Genomic DNA, 22,639 nt, shown 5'->3' on the forward strand with positions numbered 1-22,639 from the left:
CCAGCAATATAACCCACTGGCTCATTATTCTCATTATTCTCATGGACAAAACTTTTCCACACCTCAGACTTTTTTATTTGCTGGTGCAACCAAAGCGTAATCGCCAGAGGCAAGCCTCCGTTTCACCTACTCAGCATACATTTTCACATCTTTCTCTCATTAATCGAAACACATCACATGGCTGCTAATTTACTGCACAAGCCCCTGCCTGTGTAAAATGATTTAAATTAAGCCGAACCCGTCGGGTCCCATCGAGTTCGGTCAAAGATCTTCAGCTCTAGGTCACACCGCTTTAAAACAAGTTGCTAAATATTTATTTGACCATAAAAAACATACTACAAGTCTTTAATGTGCTACTATTTACTATTTACAGCGAAATGTAAAATATTTAGCTCAATTGAAAGAACCTAATACAACTCTTTATTGTGCAAGTTATTGCTTTATGCTTCCAGTGTGTTGCATTGCTTTCTTCATTGACACCATAAACAGTTCAATGGGTCTGGAAAAAACAGATCAAGTCATCCAAGGAAGATTGTAAATTCCTTATTTAGTCTCAGACCAAGCTACAATTCTACTAGCAGTGTGCTGTGTAGATTTTTCAATGCATATCATCCAGTTCAATAGCTTTTCTTTGTGTGTCGCAACAAACTACAGAACAGGGGCCTCCTTTATAAAACTTTACAAAGAATTCATCCTTTAAGTGTATGTATGCATGAAAGCAAGAGTTTTCAGATTTATAAAACCATTCGTACGCCAGAACATATGTAAAAATAAACCCCAGTCAGAGAAAGATTGTGAGTACGTGCGTTTCCTCCCCAAAATCACCATATATGGAGCTTACAATGCCTAGTTTTACTATGCATAACCTCATCTACATATTATTTCCATGCATATTCCCTTTCATGCGACACCATGTTTACCACTGTCAAAGGTACAAGATATTACAGTTTTTCTCCATTGGTTTGGCTCATTTCTTGAAACAGAAATTACATTCTCAAAACAACATGGACAAACCTCCAAACCACTTGGCAATTGTTCACAACAGAATGGAATTTCTCATTAATTTCATCCAATTGCAAATGTCTTAGTACATGTCTCAATGTCTCAGTACATCTTTGCAAATTATTAAGTACAGGTAACCTACATTTAGCACAATTTCCAAGTGAATAGATCTTGTTGATCTAAACTGATTGTTGATTCTCAGTCTAATGGTTGTTCGCTCCAAAATGAGTCAGCATCATTTCATTGTGTAAGTCATCACATGCACAATAGTCTGTTCAATTGTCAAAATTAGTCAAGAACATAATACCATGAATACGACATATGAATCCCTTGGAAAATTTGATAAATTTATTACAGCAATTGACAGTCAGGTGAAACTAGAACTTGACTAACGAAGGAGGAGTTTCACACATCTCAGATGACCAATCAAACAGTATTTTTAGTAACCTGACAGGTGCTGTCCATGACTGTGAATGCTGCCAAAAATGTATGTAAAGAGCTTGACCATGCAGGACCAGTACAATGTCTGAACATGGAGGCACCTGGCCAAGTAAATGAACAAGGGCAACTGCCTGCTCGAGGAAGAGGAGGAGGAAGAAGAGGAGGAGGAGGAGTAGGAGGAAGAGGAGGAAGAAGAAGAGGAGGAGGAGGAGGAGGAGGAGGAGTAAGGATGCGTGGTGGTGGAATAGGGGGAAGAGGAGGAGGAGAAGGAGTGAGGGTGCGTGGTGGTGGAATAGGGGGAAGAGGCCGAGGAGAATGAAGACACCATGCTGTCCCGGATGAAATTCGGGCCACAATTATAGACCATGTCATCAACCATGGCCTCATAATGGCGGAAGCAGGTCGCTGAGTGCAGCCTAATGTGCCTCGCTCTACAGTTTCCTCCATCATCCAAACCTTTCGCAGGGAAAACAGGTATGTAGTCAGTCAATGATGGAATTATTTGTTGTATAGGACAGGCCACTGTGCATAGAGCAAGAAATATATTTATTTACACATTTACCTATTCATTTAGTGTGAGTGTGATAGGCCTGGGATGTTATGAGAGGAACTCTGATAGAGTGAAAGAGCTGTGGTACCAGTATGTACATGTAAGTCAGTTACTGGTTGTCCATCATTACAACCTTTTTACAATTAAGCAGTGGTTCCCAAACTTTTTTGGCTTCAGTACCCACTTTACCTGATTTGTGTATCCAGGTAATCCAGGTATGAAAGTATTTGATTTATCTGACTTCAACAGTTCGCCTAAAAACTGCAGCTTACTGTACGATGCAATTATCATTATAATCCTTATTTTGAAGAATATAACATACAATATGAAAAAGGGTGAACTAGCTGCAATTAGTGCCTCTCATGTAAATCTATCTAAATACTGTGGGTTTTACTGTAACATTTCATTAGTCATTGATGATTTTCCCCCTCTCCTTTCTGTCAAATACATGTACCCCAGGTTTGGAACCACTGGAGTAGTGGCCAGTAGTATATTGAACTTGTGGAGAACATAGAACATTCCTATGTAATTGTCTGTAACTGTAGTATATGACTCTTCTGTATGACTGATTTGATGTTTTCTTTTTTTACGCTATTGTAGAGAATAATGGCATTGGAAGGAAATGAGACCCCTCACATCCTCGTGTTTGTGGATGAAGCTGGCTCCAACCTGGCCAAGGGCCGAAGACGTGGCCGTAATATTATTGGCCACCAGGCCACGGTGGATGTCCCAGGCCAGCGAGGGGGCAATATAACTATGTGTGCTGCCATATCTGAGAATGGTGTGGCCACTCACATCCCCAGTCTTGGCCCATACAATACACAGGAGCTCCTCATCTTCTTGGACCGCCTTCATTTTGATTTGATCCCTGAAAATGAGAGAGGTCTCGTAGGGCCTCACCTACCACTATATGTTATTGTATGGGACAATGTGAATTTCCACCGTGGCCCGCTCATCAGGGCCTGGTTCACTACTCATCCAAGGATGGTCATAGTGTTCCTACCACCTTACTCTCCTTTCCTCAATCCTATTGAGGAGTTTTTCTCCACTTGGAGGTGGAGAGTGTATGAGCATCGGGCTCAAGATCAGAGGTCCCTGCTCAATGCAATGGATGCTGCGTGTGAGGATATTACAGGAGATCAGTGTAGGGGATGGTTGCGACATGCATGCCGTTTCTTCCCTCATTGCATCGCAAGGGAGAATATACGCTGTGATGTGGACGAGAATCTGTGGCCAGACAGACAGCAGCGTGTGGATGGCCAGCAGGGTGAGGACGGTGGCCAGGAGAGGGAGGGAGAGGACAGCGACCAGTGAAGATCTGTTAGTTGTGAAACTCAAGCATTATTTACAGCACTGTAGGCTGCATATCATTTTCATTGTTTTTTGTTTGTGTTTATATTATAAAGTATATTATGCTATATACATTTTCTTTTTACTCTGATGTATGAAAGTTACGTTATGTGTGTGAATGATAATGGTTACAATTTCCTTGGCAGTATGAGTGCAATGTGTGCTGTTAAACCTAAGAGGCTACTCTTACCCTAAAATCTTTTTTCTTTTTTTCAGTTTTATACAAAATTGTATTCTGTTAGCTATGCAAAAACAGTACAGTAATCATTGTCAATAAAGGACTGAGCTAAGACTGAAAGGTGGACATGAGGGATATTTCAATGGTCCTCTGCTATAGTGACAAAACATCTAATCATTTTGACTTGCATTGCTTACACAATGCCAAAGGGACGAAGTATTTTGGGGGCACTGACTGTTTAAATGAGAAGGAAATTTAGTTTTGACACATGAGTGAATTGTTTTTGGAGAGATATAAGCTTTTGCAGGTGAACCATGGTGTTGTGCCGAACCATCCACATTATTTTGGCAAAAGCACCAAGAGTGTTGAGAACGTCCGGTCTGCTTCAAGAAATGAGCCAAAGCAATTGAGAAGGATCTTTGCCATTTTCGTGGCACTGACTCTTTACATGGGAAAGGAATTTAGTTTTGAAGCATGAGTGAACAGTTTTGGGAGATATATTAGATTTTGCAAGTGAGCTATAGTGTTGTGCTGAACTGTAAGACTGTTTTGCCAAATGATCTTAGAATTTTCAGACTGAATTTCTGTTTTAAGAAATTAGCCAAACCAATGGAGAAAAACTGTAAGGAAATATGAGATATGACTAATAAATAACATTTTCAGCCCAAATGAGTCTTAGCAACTTGCCATAAAACTATCATGTGATTTGTAGATGGTCCCTCTGTTGGTGATGACGTCACGTCATTCCACTGACATACAGCTGCATCTTGTAAAATGTTTATACAGTAATATTCTGTAAAATTTTGCTTTAGAAACAACAGCAATTTTTTACAGTGTACAGTATTGTTGCTTTTACAGTAGTTTTTCTTCAGAGTCAAAGTGCATGTACTTCATGCAGTAATTTTTATTTGTTTCATTGATTTCATTGTTGGTTGACTACTGTAATGGATTATGGTAAGAAATACTGTATTGAAATAAGTACTTGAAATATTCAGTCTGCAGTGCAGTGCTTGGTAAGACTATAGTAGGCCTATTTGTGTACATTCTCCCTATATCTCAAACGTATCATGAAGAATGTTGTGGGTTTGTCTTTTTTTATTTTTATTATCCCTTACATAACAATGTCTGGCCAAAAATTTTACAAATGTGTTCTTCATTTATCACAGCTGTGTGAAACTGGCTGCAATAGTGCTTGGTCATTGAGGTCTGTGTTGGTTAAATGAAAACTAATAGCATTTTCACATATGTCTATATGTTTTGATTGAAGTGTGTCATTTTGCAAACAATCTAGGAATTATGCAAATTAAGTGTGGTGTTTGGATAATTGTGATTTTATATATATATATAAAAAAACGATTTTCAAAATTGTGTGTAAACAATTGAAGAAAAATGTAAAATCAAAGTGAACAGTTGTTCATATTGTGAACTGTAGCACTTTTTTTTTATTCCATAGCCGATGATAAACAGCTTATTGAAGTTTTGCAAATATATATAAGCTGATTCCCATCTAGGAAACATACTCAGGTGTTGAGGTTCTTTCAATCACATGATCATACGGTATACAGTAAAAGAGGACCTCTTTGGGATGATTTTGTGTGGAAAGTGCACTCCTGCATAAATGTGATATTTTAAAAGATCTGTACCAAAGAATGGTGTCAGAGAAAGGGGACAGGCGGGGACCACTTGTCAATATATGTGATCAAATGGAACAATGTGCATTCTACCATTACCAGAGCAGTCAGTCAATAATGTCTCTTTCCTTGGCCCTTACTCCACTTTTCTCAACCCCACTGAGGAGTTTTTCTGAGTCTGGAGATTGAAGGTTTTTGATCATTGTCCACAGGATCAAATGTCCCTTCAGGATACAATGGATGCTGCATCACAAGACATTACAGCTGAACCATACTAGAAGTGGATAAGGCATACCAAAAGATACTTCCCAAGATGCCTTGCCAGAGAAGATATCAGGTTTGATGTGGATGAGAATATGTGGCCAAACACAGGATTGGGCAGATTAGATCACATTTTCTCTATTTCTCTAATGACCTGTTGCAAATAAAGCCTTTACTGCAGCAATTCTGTCTCTGTCTTTGTTCCCCACATAAACTGTTCATTCTATAAAGCTGAGATGGGTCATTCAAATGTTGCACTGAATTTCTGCAGCAAAATAAACAAAATACATGCATTTACTAAACCCAAAAAGAAAAAGAAACTGTAGTGTAAAACACAATCTATGATAAAGCAATATACTGTCTATTACCGTATTTTCCGGACTATAAGTCACACTTTTTTCATAGTTTGGCTGGTCCTGCGATTTATAGTCAGATGCCACTTATTTATCAAAATTAATTTGACATGAACCAAGAGAAATGAACTAAGAGAAAACATTACCGTCTACAGCCGCGAGAGGGCGCTCTATGCTGCTCAGTGCTCCTGTAGTCTACGTACACTGAAGACATAGAGCACCCTCTCGCGGCTGGAGACGGTAATGTTTTCTCTTGGTTCTTGGTTCTAAATAAAAGCGAATTATAGTCCAGTGCGACTTATATGTTTGTCAGCTGTGTGTTGTAGGTGTGTTGGTGCGTTAAGAGTTTAGAAAAATTATTAGAAGTATTAAAAAAATTGTCATAGCAATCATAAAAACTGTAAAGGAATCAATGATGCACGGGTTGACCAAAAATGAGCGGGTGTTTGCAGGCTGGATTAATGGATATTATATGCCAGGGAGGTTCCTACGTCTCTATCATCGGTCGGGTGCGGGTTGTTTATACACTGACCCACGCATCACTGAAAGGAATAGTTCACTGTTAATTTACTCACCCTCAGACCATTCAAGATAGGAGACTTTTCTGAGTAGAACAGTAAAGATTTTTAGTTGAAATCATATTCCTTAGTGATTCATAAAATGGAAGTTGTTAGCTGGCTGTTTTTGAGAATAATAAAAAGCATATCAAGGAAAAATAGGGCAAAATCAGATGTGTTTAGTGTTCCTAAAAAGCACGTATCATATTTTTGTCCCATCGATTGCTCTGGTCATCATTATGTTCATCACTGCAATTTTGAGACTGATCCCATATTTATATGTGGATGTCAAATCTGAAACTTTGCAGCATGTAAGTCACGGCTGGTTCTCTTAGCAGCATAAAAAACTAAATATTTATTTAAATTTTAAATGGTGCCAACACTGGGTGTGCCAAAACATTTTTTCACAGTTGCATTCAGTAATTTGCAAATTCAGGGTTATTCAGGGAACCCACTGAGTAAAATATTCTCAAAGGCTAAAAAAAAAAAAAACACTGCTTTATTACGGTGCTGCCAGTGTAGGCTAATGTTTTTAAGGTAATTTTGAGAAACTATGTCATGTTAGTAAATCTTTTAGAAATACTTTTAGCTGTTTTTGAATGTCTTGTTTGGGGGAGTGCTGTTATTTTGTTCATGTTTGTTTCTGTTTATGATTTCCATAAAATGTATCATTTGTTTAGTTGTTAACAACTAACCAGGGGTGACACTTTATTTGACTGATAATGCATTATGACCTACTCTGTGCATTAGGTGCTGTTCTCCACTAGATGGAGAACATGCCATTACTGTAACACAAGATAGTTAGGCAGAGGAATATTTCACCCACTATTAATGACTTCATTCAGTTACAGGTGGATTAAATCTTTCAAGCCTCAAAAAGGCTCACAAGCAACATTATATTACCATTATAATATCCCACGCAAGAGAAAAAAGTCATAGATATTGGGAATGACATGAGGATGAGTAAATAATGACAGAATTTCCCTTTTGTGAACTATTTTTTTAATGATTCAGCTTAAATATGATTAAATATAGTCCGAAAGTCTGGATGTTTGTGTCACAAGAAGCACAATTTGAATGGTTATTTTTCAAATATTGCATTTTAATATTAAAGCAGATTAAACAAAGCCATTAAACATCTCTTAACCTACGGTGGCCTAGTGGTGCACAACACAACGACATTAAGCCACAACACAAATACATTAAGCCACAACACAACGAAATTCTCACAACACAACGACATTAAGCCACAACACAACGGAAGTGCTCCCGACCACTAGGGGGCAGTGTTGAAAGTTAAACACCGATATTTCATCGAGACGTATGTGTAACTTAATATGTGTAATCGATTTTTAAATGAAAAACGTGTTTTTTTAATGTTTTGATATCCTGATAATCTTAATGTATCGATTCATGAATCGAGCAAAAAATAAATTGATAATAGTTGGACCGTTTAGCTCTGCTCTTGTACACAATGTTTTTCCTCAGGGGGGCTTATGTAAATCCGGTGCTGTGCCGGGAAACCATTGCTCTTTCCGTAGAGCTTTCAAATTGACAAGAGGAGAAGATTTTTCATCTTACAAGAACTTCCCCTGATGACTGTAAATGAATTTCATCGCGCGGAGAAGGGCATTAAACGTTACATCAACAACTTTAGGGTGAGTATTGTTCTATCTTCTTCTAGCAAATCTAGCTAATTAAGGCTGGATAACGCTGCTGCACTGACTTGATCAGCTCAAAAATAGCAGGGCTAAGTTAGAGTTTAGCTTTAAACTCCGTCCACCTCATCTTTTTATAACTCGTAAGAGATAGTAGAAATAACAGCAGGACTCCCGGTAATCCACGTTGATTTGCATCGGTGGTTCTGATAGGTGTTTGCTGTGATATCAACTTCTTCACTTGATATAAAGTATTTTAAATACTGTTGCCATTTTTAGATTGCCATGTATCGTAATAAATCTTAAAGGACCGTTCACACCAAACTATAAAGAAAACGATAAAGATATTTAGTTTTAAAAATCGTTCTCACTATTTAAAAAAAGAGACCACAGCTATAATGATAAAGAAGAGAAACAATATCATTGGAATTAAGAACTATTTTTTTCCCAGCTGATGAACGATTAAAAACATTGACAGCCAATCAGAATCCTGCTATAACGAGCTCGAGAATGTAAAGCAGCGGACGAGCATGTGCGCGCTTAGAATAAACAGATTATATCGTTCGCTGCTGTGGACTCTATCGTTATCTTAATAGTTATCATTAATTGTGTGAACGGGGCTTTAGTCTGACAGTTATTGTTATATTTTCAAATTATATTATCTGTAACCTGAAGCTTGAATTAATTGTTCACATTTATATAGCAGTTTTCCAGGGATCCCCAACACAAGCATGATAAAGCTATTCAGTAAAAAGCAAAAAAGATCAGAAATGGTTAAGAGAGATAGGGACATCCTTTGAAATATTACTGATCTCTTTACAGTCTATTGGCATGTTTGTAACATTATATAAAACATTAATTATTTGTCATAATTTATTTTAAATATAGAGTAATTTACAATGTAATAATTTAAAATGCAACTGAAAGTAATTCCAAATGTATCTGAAATCAATTAAATATGTAAACCAATGTTATTATCTTCACAGATTGTTTTAACGGACTCCCATCCATACTGTTGCAGCACTGTAGCAGACAGCACACTATTCAGAACTGAGAATCAGTGCAGTTCCTCCTGTACAGAGCTGCACTGAAGGGAGCAGAGCTGGCACAAACCTAGAACAATGGTAAGTAAGAGAATTATCAAATTCTTTAATGTATGACATAATTAATAAACTTTGATTAATAACATTAACACGCCCCATTGGTATGCCTAGAGAATTAAGCCAGGTCCTGTCAGTGGGATGGTGGTCCTGTTTTCAAGAGAGGAAACTCGCTGAGTGGTTAAGGTAGGAGGAAAGTGTCTAATATTGATACATCATCTTTTCATATCTTGCTTTTATTCATAATGTATAACATGCCTATTTGATTAGCCCTAACAGAAAAAAGACAAAAACACAATCATAATGATTATGGCTCTATTCATTATGCATGCAACTTGTAATGATAGTGGAAATTTTTAATTTTTCTTAATGGTCAATTTACACTATACCTTTGTTTTTCATCTCAGGAGAATGTTTACAGTGATGTCACCAGTGATCTGCTTGACCTAGCAGTCCTCCAAGTGGCAGAAGTGTTATAAAAATATAGTAACACACCATTACACTGTCATAGTTATTAGTATTTGTATTTTACATAACTATTAAAACTGTATCAAAGTTTAAAAAATTTAATTGTGGATATTTACATGTTTACACTACACTGGTGAGCAAGAAAACATATTAAAATTACATATATTTGCACTTACATAATATTTACATAATAATATTAATACATTACATAATATACTGTGGAAGATCGACTGAAAGGTGGACCATGAAGAGGGGGAACTCATCGAAGGGCTGCAGAGATTGACACTGTCAAAATAATTGTTAAATAATTATGATACATGCATGTAATGTGTGCATCAAAAAGTGAAAATAAATATAACATTTTTTTTTCTCTGTCACAAACAATACAATATCAATATTTACCATTGCATTGCTTGTTATTCCAACATCTCTCCTCGCTGTAGCTGTCCTTGCTCTGATCACACGAACCATGTGGAATGCAGGTTCAATAACTCTCCAAATGGCCATTAAATGGATCTACTTCTCAAATCTAGATTGGATGAGACATGTTTTCAGAAAATACACACCAAACAATGTAAAAAGTTTGTTTGCCTACACTGAACCTGAAGGATACTTAAAAATGTATAATGTATTGACATACAAGTGGAAAAAAGGTAGGTCTGTAAAAAGATTTTAGCTGGGGTTTTAGCTTATTCTCCCTCGTGTCATTCTAAACTGTTCTGAATTTATTCTGTGGGGTCTATCTAGATTTTTTAGAACATTTCTGTATGCCAATGAACAAACCAAGCCATATGGGTTTACAGCGACATAATGTTGAGTATATGATGACAGCTTTATTTTTTTATTTTTTGGGTTAATCATCTATTAACAGGTATTGCCTTGATCCACGGAAGAGGTTTTTAAACAAACAGGCAACCACAGCGACTAAAAAATAAATAATGACAATTAAAAAATTCACAATAGGCCTACATTGTGCTCGTTAATATAGTAATAAAGGTTTAGATCTTACCTAGTGTAGATTCGCATGCTGTTGTCATTCTTGAAGAGGCGCCTGCAGACTGAAGTATCAGAAGTGATGTTGAAATCCTTAAATCTTACATTACTAATTTGAATCCACTTATTTCGAGTTTCTACATCCAGTGGAGAAGTGTGAAAAACCTTTGAGGAGCCTCACAAAACGGGTCACAGCAATAGCGGTGTAAACCACCCTCACAGATGTCTATGGAACTCTTCATTAAATAATTATATTGCTGTGGTATACTTAATTTGTCGTATTATAGCAAAATGTATAAATATTATGTAATATTCATCGTTTATGGATAAAAGTTTGCAGCTGGTAATGCACTCTCTTATTCGCCCTGAGATTTCACAGGAAATATGTAGTCTATTGCCCGTTTCTGCAGACCAACTGCCCCCTAGTGGTCGGGAGCATTTCCGTTGTGTTGTGGCTTAATGTATTTGTGTTGTGAGAATTTCGTTGTGTTGTGGCTTAATTTCGTTGTGTTGTGAAAATTTTGTTCTGTTGTGGCTTAATTTCGTTGTGTTGTGAGAATTTCGTTGTGTTGTGGGTTAATGTCTTTGTGTTGTGGCTTAATGTATTTGTGTTGTGGCTTAATGTCGTTGTGTTGTGAGCTTATGTTTGCTTTTTTAATGTCGTTGTGTTGTGCATTACTGGGCCACCGTACTTAACATTCACAAAAGATAAAGATAAAGAGGATCAAATAATATATATATTATTATTATTTTTTTTTCTTAAATAAACATACAGAATATATATTCTCTTTTTGATAGACAGATTGATTACATATATAGATAGATTTGCAGCATCCTCTAGGCCTCCATTTTCTCAGTCCACTATCTTCTGCAGACCTGGAGGAAAGATTATCATGTTTTTTTTAAACAGCACATAAGCAACATATTAACATGCCATATAATTATTAGGGTTGTACCATTCAGACGGTTTTTAATCCAGGGCGCTTTTGGATCTGAACATAACTTTTCCTTCTCTGTGTAGAATCTGCAGGAGATAAATAAACGTGAAGTGAAATGAACACAATATCATATACATATTAACTTCTGTGAAACAACACTGTGTAGAGAGAGCTTACATTATAGCTTCCACACATGGACTCAGAGCATTCTGATGCTTGTATCCCATCAGTTTAATTGAAGCAGGGATTCTTCCTTTTGATACTTCCTTACAGCAGCTCACTCCAACACGAGTGGGACGACGATCTGAAAGAGAGATTGAGATTGAAATCTCCACTGAATTTATATTGTGTGCGTACTGTTTATGATTGAAAATGAGATGATTGTGATATTGATAAGGGCTCCATCAAAGAAAACGTCTCAGGTTACGAATGTAACCATGGTTCCCTGAGAGGGAACGAGACACTGCATCCTCTTAGGGGACACTATGGGGAACACCTCGTCGTGACCCGTGTCTGAAGCATACTTTGAAAAACGCCAACGTGTTGGCCGGCGACAGCCTCTGACGTCACTACCGGCGCGACTATAAATACGCGCCCGTAGGACCCATCACTTATCTTCTTTGTGAAGCTTGCGTCCTGAAGCATGGCAGGGAGCTAGAGGACGCAGTGTCTCGTTCCCTCTCAGGGAACCATGGTTACATTCGTAACCTGAGACGTTCCCTGTCAAGGGAACTTTGAACTGCGTCCTCTTAGGGGACACTATGGGGAACAGTATACCCACGCTGCCATGCTGAGGGGAGTGCAGGCCAGAATCATGGCAAACACTTAGTACCAACTCTACCATTTCACCGGGAGTCGCCCCTGGGACGGTTCGACGGCTGTCCATGACATTATCCCTTATGGCCAAAGGCCTAAGCTACATACCCAACTTACCTGTAGGGCCTCGGCCCGGGGTAGAGCTGAAGGCTTGGAATCACGAAATATTCCTTTAAAGGGATACGGCTAAGAACCTAGCATGTCTTCTACCAAGTCTTGCCTGTCACACAGGGGCTACCGCTAGCTTTCGCAAAAACTTGCCGAAAGAGCTGTCCCAACAGTTCTCTAGTAGCAACGCCCTGTTCTAGATAGGTATCAGAGGATACCTGGGTGGAGTGGCGCCCAAGATGAATGGGGCTTTAACCGACTCAAGAAAGGGCACGAAGCAGCCGCGCGAAGCCCTCACCATATAGGATTTTAGAAAGAACGCAGAGTACTAGCGTGCAAACTTACCACAGTGTGGATTTCAGAAAGTGTGCAAAGACTTCACGTGCACACTTACCATAGCATGGATTTACAAATACTGTTCTAAGGAGGGGCTCTCGTAGCACTCTGATAGAGCAGCTCGTAGATGGAATGGCCTGGGAGCAGAGCAAATGGAGAAAGGAATGTACAGATGAAGCCTCGGCCACGCCTGTACCATGGCGTCCAGCCCCATTGGAGCTGGATGAGTCAGAGGAAGCCAGAGGGGATAGTGCGATGCTCTCTCGAATGCTCTCTCCAAGTCTGGCCAACCTCTCCAACTCTACTTCATCACCTTGGTGCGAAGGCGCCATTCCCCGAGCCTCAGCCACTGCCTCAGCAGGATGTCTGCTCTCACAGTGCGTCTCAAAAACAGTATGTAGTACTGGAGCGCTCTGTTGAAAAAACAGAGAATTCAGTCTCCTATGAGAGGAGGACTCCGAGCTCAGAGTAGCATGCTAATAGGCGACCCTTTTTCTTTGGAAAAGGGGAGCGCTGCTGAAATCACCACGAGAATTGAGCCTAGCTAGGGCACAGGCTCACCTTTGGTAGCTGCCTGATAAGGACTGCTAAACTGAAAGTAAGCGCCACTAGCTTACAAAACCCAGCACCACTGTGAAACTACTCTCAGGGAGACCTGGAGAGGCCTACTACCTGACAACCACAGTATGTGGGAGCTCACCTTCAGAGAGGCCTGGTGAAGCCTACTACCCGATAACCACAATATGTGGGAGTTCACCTACAGAGAGGCCTAGAGAGGCCTACTACCTGTTACCAGATAACCACCTTAAGTGGAAACTGAAAGTAATTTGGAACTCAACTCCAGGGAGGCCTGGTGAGGCCTACTACCTGACCACCACAGTATGTGGGAGCTCAACTTCAGGGAGGCCTAGTGAGGCCTACTACCTGATAAGCATGGTGCATGGGCCAAACAGCCCCTCATGTTGAGGAAAGCGATGCTTGAGATGTATAACAAATACACACTGGTTGAATGAAGCCCAAGGAACCCAGGGCTAATCATCTTAAGAAAGGGAACGAAGCGGAGCACGTAACCCCTACCTTACAGGATTTCAGAAAGTGCGCAGAATCTTGCGTGCACACTTAACACTTACATGGATTTCAGAAAGTGCGCAGAGTCTTGCATGCACACTTACCACTTACGTGGATTTCAGACAGTGCGCAAAGTGTTCACGTGCACGCTGACCACCATGTGGTTTTGAGAAAGTACACAGGCTTAGCGTGTGTACTGAAAGATTCCTAAGCATCGCAGAGGCGCTGGATCGCACGGTAGAGGCCAGCTCCAATTTTCCAAACCTCAAGCGAGGGGAGCATCACCTGAGGCAGTACATACAGAAAGACTTCCGTAACTACCACCTCCACCTTCCCATTGGACGCCACTAAGCGGCCAGGAGACCCCTCAGGGTGACCTGGGCGGACATCCTGCCGAATGCGCCAAGCGGCCAGGCGGCCCCTCAGGGTGACCGAGCTAGACATCCATGAAATTCCCTGCAGTGCTGTGCAAGTTCTGACGACCAGCCAGGCTCCTCGGGAGGGGGTGTGGGATGGACAACCGCAGAGCGTTTGCCTCCCACACGCGGGTCTCACTCCGCGGTGGGTGTTGCGCAATGGGGGTGGAACCCACGCGGCGCGGCCGCCTGCCGAAAGCCTGTGATCTTGGCCACCTAATACCAGAGCACGAGGCCGGAACTGAGCACTGTAAAGGAAACTCACAGAGTTTGTTAGTAGACATATAACCACCAGCAACATAACACCCATAAGCAGATAAAGAAAGGGTTACATACTCACCCACCCTCCTGTACTGGAGTCCCGCTTACGGGGCACCCCCTTTTGGTCCGGACCGTCAGTAAGGTGGTTACTCTGAATATAGGACCAACCAGAAACATCATAGGTCCAGGATAGGAGACTGTTATGTGAGAAACTTTCCACCTAACCTCGATCAGGTGGAGAGCTGGTGGCTACAGGGGGAATTAGGTAGGGGAGAATAAAAACAGAAGTTAAAAACATCCAAAGGAAGTGAGTAACTCCTAGGTATCGCTCCGATCCGGACGAGGACGCTGCCGGGGGAGGAGCGCGAGCTGCGACACTAGCCTTCTGCGCCCATCTTCGATCCTCAGATCGAGATAGGCCAGGACCCCTTTGTTGTTCGGGCTCGGACCTGGACCTTCGTGGAATGAAGGATTTAAAGGCAGCTGAGCGCGCCCTTGCCTCCCAGAACTTTTCGACCACCATCTCGACGGAGGTACCGAAAAGCTCAGAAGGTGAGACCGGAGCATTGAGTAGAAACCCCCATTCTCCCCTCCCGATGTCTGCCAGGTTCACCCACAGATGTCTCTCTGTTACCACCATGGCCGCCATAGACCTACCCATGGTGGAGGTGGCCTGCTTGGTAGCCCGGAGAGAGAGGTCTGTGGTGCGGCGCAGCTTGGCTACCTGGTCAGCTGAAAGGCCTTCGCCTGTATCCAGGTCTTTCAGCAGGTCAGCCAGGTAAGCCTGAAGCACTGCCATTGTATGCAACGAAGCCACAGCCTGACCTGCGTATGATTTACCATTTAAGCTGGATGTATCCTGGAGGGGCTTAGATGGCAAAGAGGGAGATTTAAGAGAGGATGTTTCCCAAACAGAGAGATAGCTAGCCAGCGTCTCTTCTACAGGGGGCATCCTCTCATAGCCGTTTTCGTGCATGCCCTCGATATTAGCATAACTCGTATGCTGAAACTGATGGATGCGAGAGGAAAACGGCCTCTTCCATTCCTTTTCGACTTCCGCATGTAAGTCAGGCAAGAATGGAAGGCTCACCCGGGCTGGAGGGCTATGGTCAGACAAATAATGCTCATCGAGGCGACCTCGCGACGTTACCTTTCTGGCACGCTTCCATGGCAAGTCTAGTTTTGCCGTGGCGCGATCCATAACCTCTAACAGCTCCCCATACGCAGGGCAGGAGGATTGAGAAGGCTCAGCCTCAGCTTCTTCACCACTCTCAGACATCTCCTGCTCTTTCTGGGTAGAACCCAGCAGAGCACTAACTTCAGTATCAGAAAGATGACAACGCATCTTCCTCCTGAAGTTCACTCTCGTTTGCCGCCGGAGAGTGTGAAAGGAAAAATCCCTCTCTACACTCCTCAGCGAGATCCGCCTGTGATTCCCATGAACTCATTCTCCTACGTGCCTCGGCAACGGTGGGACCTGAGCCACGGGGACCAGATGGCTGTCCCTGATTCCTCGAAAAGAGAGACAAACGAGAGCAGAGCTTTCAGAAAAACGCTCGCAGTGCACGCAGATTGCCCCCTCAAGGACATCGCGCATGTGCTCTTCGCCCAAACAAGAGACGCAAAGACTGTGTGTGTCATCAGGTGTCGAATAATGCTGACATGGATTCACACACTGTTTAAACGCCTTGCTAGTGGATGCCATGATAACAATGATAGATTGCTCTTACCGTTTTGGTTGTTTCTCAGATGCACGCTTCAAACAAAACAGTCAATGAAGACGAAGAAGATAAGTGAAGGCTCCTACGGGCGCGTATTTTTAGTCGCGCCGGTAGTGACGTCAGAGGCTGTTGCCGGCCAACACGTTGGCGTTTTTCAAAGTATGCTTCAGACACGGGTCACGACGAGGTGTTCCCCATAGTGTCCCCTAAGAGGATGCAGTTCGAAGTTCCCTTGACAGGGAACTAAACTGTGCTACAGCTAAATGCAACATATAGCAATGGATTCACCATCAATAAAAGGATTGTCCACACAAAATGGAAATTCTGTCATCATTTACCCTCATATCTTTCCAAACCTGTATGCATTTATTTAATATATAAGATATTGAAGAATTTTGGAAGCTAAGCAGTTTTGGTTCCCCTTGGCTTAATATTTTTGGTCCATACAGTGGAAGTTAATGGGAACCAAAACTGTTACCAAAATTATTTAAAAAAACTTATTTTGTCTTCCACTGAAGAAATGAACTCATTCAGGTTATTGGGAATAACATGAGAAAGAGTAAATATAACCAAATTTGCATTGTTGGGTAGATTAGGTCTTCAAACATCAGTACTAGTCTGAAAACATGTTGGTGTGAATGAAATGAATCCAAAATGCAAAATCTGAGTATAAATGTAAAAAAAATTATAGAAATACAAATCCAGTATTAAATCCTACAACTTACAGTTGTGTTGCTGTGCAGTAACACACACAAGAACCAGCATCACCAGAGCTAATTTCCAGCAGAGCTGCATGATGTTGGTGTAAAATATTCAGATACCCACAAGAAGAATTATGTTTGAAGGCTAGATTCTGTTTTGAAGATGCTGTATCTAGACTCAGTCTTTTTATATGGTATTTTCAAGACAGGATATTCACTTCCTTTACATCTCTAACCTGTAAGAGGTTTCCCGCTGACCTCATGTGACAAAAGTCATATTCATGATCACAGCAGTATTATATCCTGAAGATTTATGGCTCTTCCTAAGGTTTCTCATTATCAGGAGCACATGAAGAGACAGTGACACTGACTATGGTATTGAAATATTGTGCGCTGCGTGTTTAGTTATTTACAGTTGGCTTGTGCACCCGTGAAACATCCCATTAGGGCGATCAGAACAACAATGATGATTAATCTAGAAGTCAAGGCCATGGCTCTTGGCATCCAGATCGAAGGTAATTTGGTGTTGCTCAGTTAGTCGTGTTGATTATTATGTGGAGGTCTTTTAAGAGATACAGTACAGTAGCAGTCAGATGAAAGTAATGCGTCACAAACTTACCAACACTCTTTTGAAAGCATTGCATCAAGATATCATTAAAGCATTCACATCCCTCAACCACAATACATTCAGTCTTACCCATCAGCATAATTTATGAGAAACTAATTCCCCTGCCCCCCAAAAATGCAAAACAGAAATGAGTTTAGGCGTTAAATGAGTTTACCTGAAAACTTAAGTTGAAGTGTTGAGTTTCTGATTTGGATGTAATTGGATGTTCTTTACCTTAATACATTTTTTTCTTTTAATCAAAAAAGCTTTTATATTTACATTTTAACTGGGTGTTTCTTCAGCGATGATCGCTTTTGGTTTTCTTAAAAACATTTCAACCACATTCTTACAGTATGTTAACATTTCGCATCATGTACTGTGTTTAATATCATTCTTTTACCATCAAATTTCTTAAATTAATAAATTGGAATAAATTGGCCAAAATAAAAATCAACCCATGGTATATAAAAGTGCCTGGAGTTGAAGGAATATTCAATTATTTTTAATATCTGATGTGGTTTTTGATGATTTTTGGTATTGTCATTAATTAAACGAACATTTGGAAAAAAGAAAATCCAAAAGGTCTGCACACAAGTTTATACTGCACCAGCTTACTCATTCTATAAGTACGTAATATTTGTTATTGGAGGAAATGTACAAAATCAATAGCACAAATAACAAAATATAGTGCATAGCCAGCAACCAATCACAAAGAAAATATTAAAAATCCTTAAGAGAAAAGATGTCTTGATGTTTAAGGAAGGACCTCTTGAACACATTTGGAAAAATCAACTGCAAGCAAAACCAGTAGATGCTGATCAGAGTTTATTTATAGTTTCAGATTACAGCTGTTCATTTGCTTTATCAAAAAAAAAGAAAGAAAAAGAAAAAGAAAAAGAAAAAAGAGAAATCCAGCTCTGTTCTCATTCAAATCAGTCTAAAATTCACTCAGACTTGCGTCAGCCTTCTCGACACATGAGTTAATGACACAAGTCCATTACTAGTACATTGAGTGAAATATATTTCAATGTGAAAAATAAAATATAATATTTAAACCACAATTGTTACAAAACAATTTTACTGTAATTCAGTTTCTGATTAAGAACTGTCAATGTCAAATTGTCCTACATGTATTTGACAACATATAATTTTTTAAATACTCAAAAAAGTTCTAAAATACTACAGCAAAATCTCTTCAACTTTGTAGTTTTAAAAGGCCTAACTAATTTATTAAATTATTAGCTTATTTTAAGACATTTGTGACTGATGAGCTGTCAGTTGCTTGTGTAGCTCCTCCCACATGAGTTTGGTCACTTATAGATGATGTTGGGGGTGCTGTGGAAGTCAGGGTTTGTTTCTTTGAGCTCTGCTGTAAAAAACAAAACAAACAAACAAACAAACAAAAAATGGCGTGAATACAAGATCACTATACAGATTGCATCACAATATATGTCATAAGCCTTTTATGTTGTTACTAATTCTGTTATGTTTCACCATAATTGTTAGGTTTAACTTACAAAAACTGCTTAACTGTCTCCTTCACCCATGGTTGTCTTGGGTCAATGCAGAAATCTCCCTGCTCTGTCTCAAAGCTGTCAAAGAGAGTGAAAACATTGAAAACACAGAAATGTAACATCAGATGCTGTTGATTTCTAACCATGTTTTCTTTAGAAATGAACTGATACTTACATGACGGCCTTCACACATGGAAGACTTTCACGTTGCAGCCTGATATTGAGGATGGGATCGGTCACATTGTCTCTGGAGACTTTAGTGCAGCATGATTTAACCAGTTTTTGATCTTCAGCTACAGTAAGACAAAAGAACTGGGTAAACCTCAATATTCTACATTGTTCCATCAGACAGATAATAATGAATGAACAGTTAAAGTTCTTCACCTGTTGTAGTCCAGATCACAGATGCAATGACCACCGCAACAGCCAAACTCCTCATGAGGATCCTGCGTGTCTCCATTGTCACAGTCGATCTTCAGTGCTCACTTCTGGAGTCAGAGAGAATATATTCAAGACTCTTACTAGCTTGCCTTAAATAGTCAATAGAGCGGAACTGCAGGGGCTGCATCCTGTCCATTGCGGCCACATTTATTTTTGTAGATGATTTCATTATTGTTCTTTTGCATCATGGTATCTGGATTTCCATCTAGTTTATTTTGGGAGTGAACTCATTTGTCATAGAAGGTGTAAATGTCATGCTCAATTAAAATATGTAAATATAGATGAGGGAATCTCTGTTTGAAAAATTATTACATTATATTTAATTTAAAACCTTGCTGTCAGTCATTTAGTTGATTTGAATTCAGTGTATGCTGAAAAAGAGCTTTATTTTTAACATGTCAATAGAACAAATGAGTGTACCAATATTTTTTTCTTCTTTTTTTTTAAATTCAGTAATATTCATATATTTTATCTTGTAAAGTTGACATGTTTTCAAATTAAGCAAATTAGGAAGGAAGAGCTGACATGCTTCACCTAAGAGGTTTGTTGGGGAGTTTTGTTAGCTGGTGGAAAGGCATGGGTCAAGTTTTTCCATTTCACAATATTGTCACACTGAGCTGCTCCATACTGTCAGATTCTTCTGAAATTCAAGACACTGTTTCAGTTTATCATGAAGGCATCCTTTACTGACAGATTGGAACACATTCATGACTGGAAGTCTAGTATGTTTAAAAAAATTATATATAAAACTAAATAATTATATTAAAATGTATAATTAATGGGATATAGAAAGAACAAAAATAACCCCAAAAGAAGATTGTTATTATTTACCCAAAAAAGTTTTTTTTTTTTTTTAAGTCTCAGCATTCTATTTTTATTTCATTCCTCAAAATATCTTATTTTATGTTCCACATATTAGCAAAACAGACTACAAACATGTAATTGTCCAGCCATGTTCCTTCTTGTTTTACAGGAGTAAAAATATGAGGCAATACAAAAGCCATATTCCCTTAATCATCCATCACAATGAGTAAAACCAGAGAATATAGTTCAGGGCCATATGTATATAACCGCTCAGAATAAAAAAAATTACTCTTAAATGTCTCAGTTAGTCTAGTATAGAACGCATAGGTAGTTTTTTTTTTTTTTTTTATAAAATTAAAAGACAAGAAAAGGAAAAGTGCTAGTGTTAGTTGGTTAAGTGCAGGCGAAAAAGATGAGTCTTTAGCTGTTTCTTGAAAATGAGTAAAGACTCAGCTGTACGAATTGAGATTGGGAGGTCATTCCACCAGCTGGGCACAGTCCAGGAAAAGGTCCGTGAGAGTGATTTTGAACTTCTTTGGGATGGTACCACAAGGCGTCGATCACTTGCAGAGCGCAAACTTCTGGAGGGCACATAAGATTTAACCAATGAGTTTAGGTAAGTTGGTGCCGTGCCAGTGGTCGTCTTGTAGGATAGCATCAGTACCTTGAATTTGATGCGAGCAGCTACTGGTAGCCAGTGTAACCTGATGAGGAGAGGAGTAACGTGAGCTTTTTTTGGCTCATTGAAGACAACCCTCGCTGCTGCATTCTGGATCAATTGCAGAGGCTTGACAGTACATGCAGGAAGGCCCGCCAGGAGAGCATTACAATAGTCCAGTCTGGAGAGAACAAGAGCTTGGACAAGAAGTTGGGTTGCTTGATCTGACAGGAAGGGTCTAATCTTCCTAATGTTGTATAAGGCAAACCTGCAGGACCGGGTAGTTGTAGCAATGTGGTCTGTGAAGCTTAACTGATGATCCATCACAACTCCTAGGTTTCTAGCCATCCTCGAAGGAGTAATGGTTGATGAGCCCAGCTGTATAGAGAAGTTGTGATGAAGCAATGGGTTAGCTGGAATCACCAGGAGTTCCTGGACATCTTCAGATACATAGTAACATGGATTATGTCAAATGCCGACAGATAAAAAATCTAAATCTGACTGACTCGGCAAGAGTCTGAATATATGGAAAACAATCCAAAAGGTCAGCACTCAAGTTTTTATTGTACCTACTTTCTCATTCTACAGTACATAACATATTATGAAGAAAATGTACAAAATCTATAGCACAAATAACTAAAAAATTACGCATAGCCATCAACCAGCCCAAAAATAAATAAATAAATAAAAGAGGTTAAAAGGTTGTCCTACAGTACATGTATTTTACAACATAATAATAATATTTTATATACTAAATTTAAATGTGCATAATTTACAAAAAAGTTCCAAAATACTACAGCAAAATCTCTTAAACTTTTAGTTTTAAAAGGCCCAACTACTTTATTATATTATTAGCTTATTTTTAGACATTTGTGACATCATGTTCCACCATACTTGTTAGGTTAAACTTACAAAACTTACATTTTTATCATATTTAAAAGTTTTAAATAACTTTGAAAGGTGTAACTTCTTTGTGATGTGTTCTCATTACTTTGAGATTGTGATGATGATGATTCATAATGAGCTGTCAGTTGCTTGTGAAAGTCTTCCCACACGAGCTCAGACTCTAATAGATGATGTTGGTGGCCAGGTGTTTTTGCTGTAAAAACAACAAACAAAACAAAACAGCATGAATTCAAGAATACTACACTAAAACATGCTTTTTATGTTGCTATATTTCAACATACTAGTTAGGTTTAACTTACACAAACTGTTGAACTTTCTTCTGCACCCATCGTTGTTTAGGATTATCTTTGCAGGACCTTTGTTCTTTAGTCTCAATGTTGTCAAAGAGAATGAAAACACTGAACACAGAAATATAATATCAGATGCTGTTGAACTAGTGACGTTTTCTTTAGAAATGAACTGTTATTCTTACATGACGGCCTTCACACATGTAAGAATTTTGAAAAGAGGGTCACACTAGAGCTGTAACCGGGTCTTAAAAGTTAGGCCCGACAGAACCCGAGCTTGACAGATTTCGGCCCGAGCCTGACAAGCACATTTTGATTGACTTTTTAAAAAGCCCGAACTCGTTTACAGCCCGACATTATTCAAATGAACATGCACACAGCTCTTTTGCCTTTTGTCAAGAATTAGTTATTTATACATGCTTTAATTTATTCATGACTTAAGTAGGCTATAAGCCACTTGGAAGTTGAAATAAAGAAATAAAATAAGTCCTCTGTAACATCGTTACATCTCAGCA

General features: G+C 39.4%; 1 protein-coding gene across 2 annotated transcripts; it reads right to left on the reverse strand.

Annotated features, from left to right (window-relative positions):
- Positions 1 to 11,342: 11,342 nt before the first annotated feature.
- On the reverse strand, positions 11,343 to 17,458 carry LOC132116207 (C-C motif chemokine 12-like). 2 transcript variants are annotated; one of them, XM_059524905.1, is made up of 4 exons: positions 17,321 to 17,458; positions 11,658 to 11,784; positions 11,499 to 11,566; positions 11,343 to 11,418 (listed from the first exon to the last, which is right to left on the reverse strand). In XM_059524905.1, the coding sequence occupies exons 1-4, from the start codon at positions 17,409 to 17,411 to the stop codon at positions 11,396 to 11,398; spliced, it is 309 nt and encodes a 102-aa protein (XP_059380888.1). In that variant the 5' UTR covers positions 17,412 to 17,458; the 3' UTR covers positions 11,343 to 11,395. The 2 variants fall into 2 exon arrangements, with proteins under 2 accessions (XP_059380888.1, XP_059380889.1); XM_059524906.1 differs by lacking the exon at positions 17,321 to 17,458 and adding an exon at positions 16,932 to 17,078.
- Between the last annotated feature and the right edge of the window lie 5,181 nt (positions 17,459 to 22,639).

The sequence above is a fragment of the Carassius carassius genome, chromosome 35 (genome assembly GCF_963082965.1).
Source record: "Carassius carassius chromosome 35, fCarCar2.1, whole genome shotgun sequence".
Classification (NCBI taxonomy): Eukaryota; Metazoa; Chordata; class Actinopteri; order Cypriniformes; family Cyprinidae; genus Carassius; species Carassius carassius.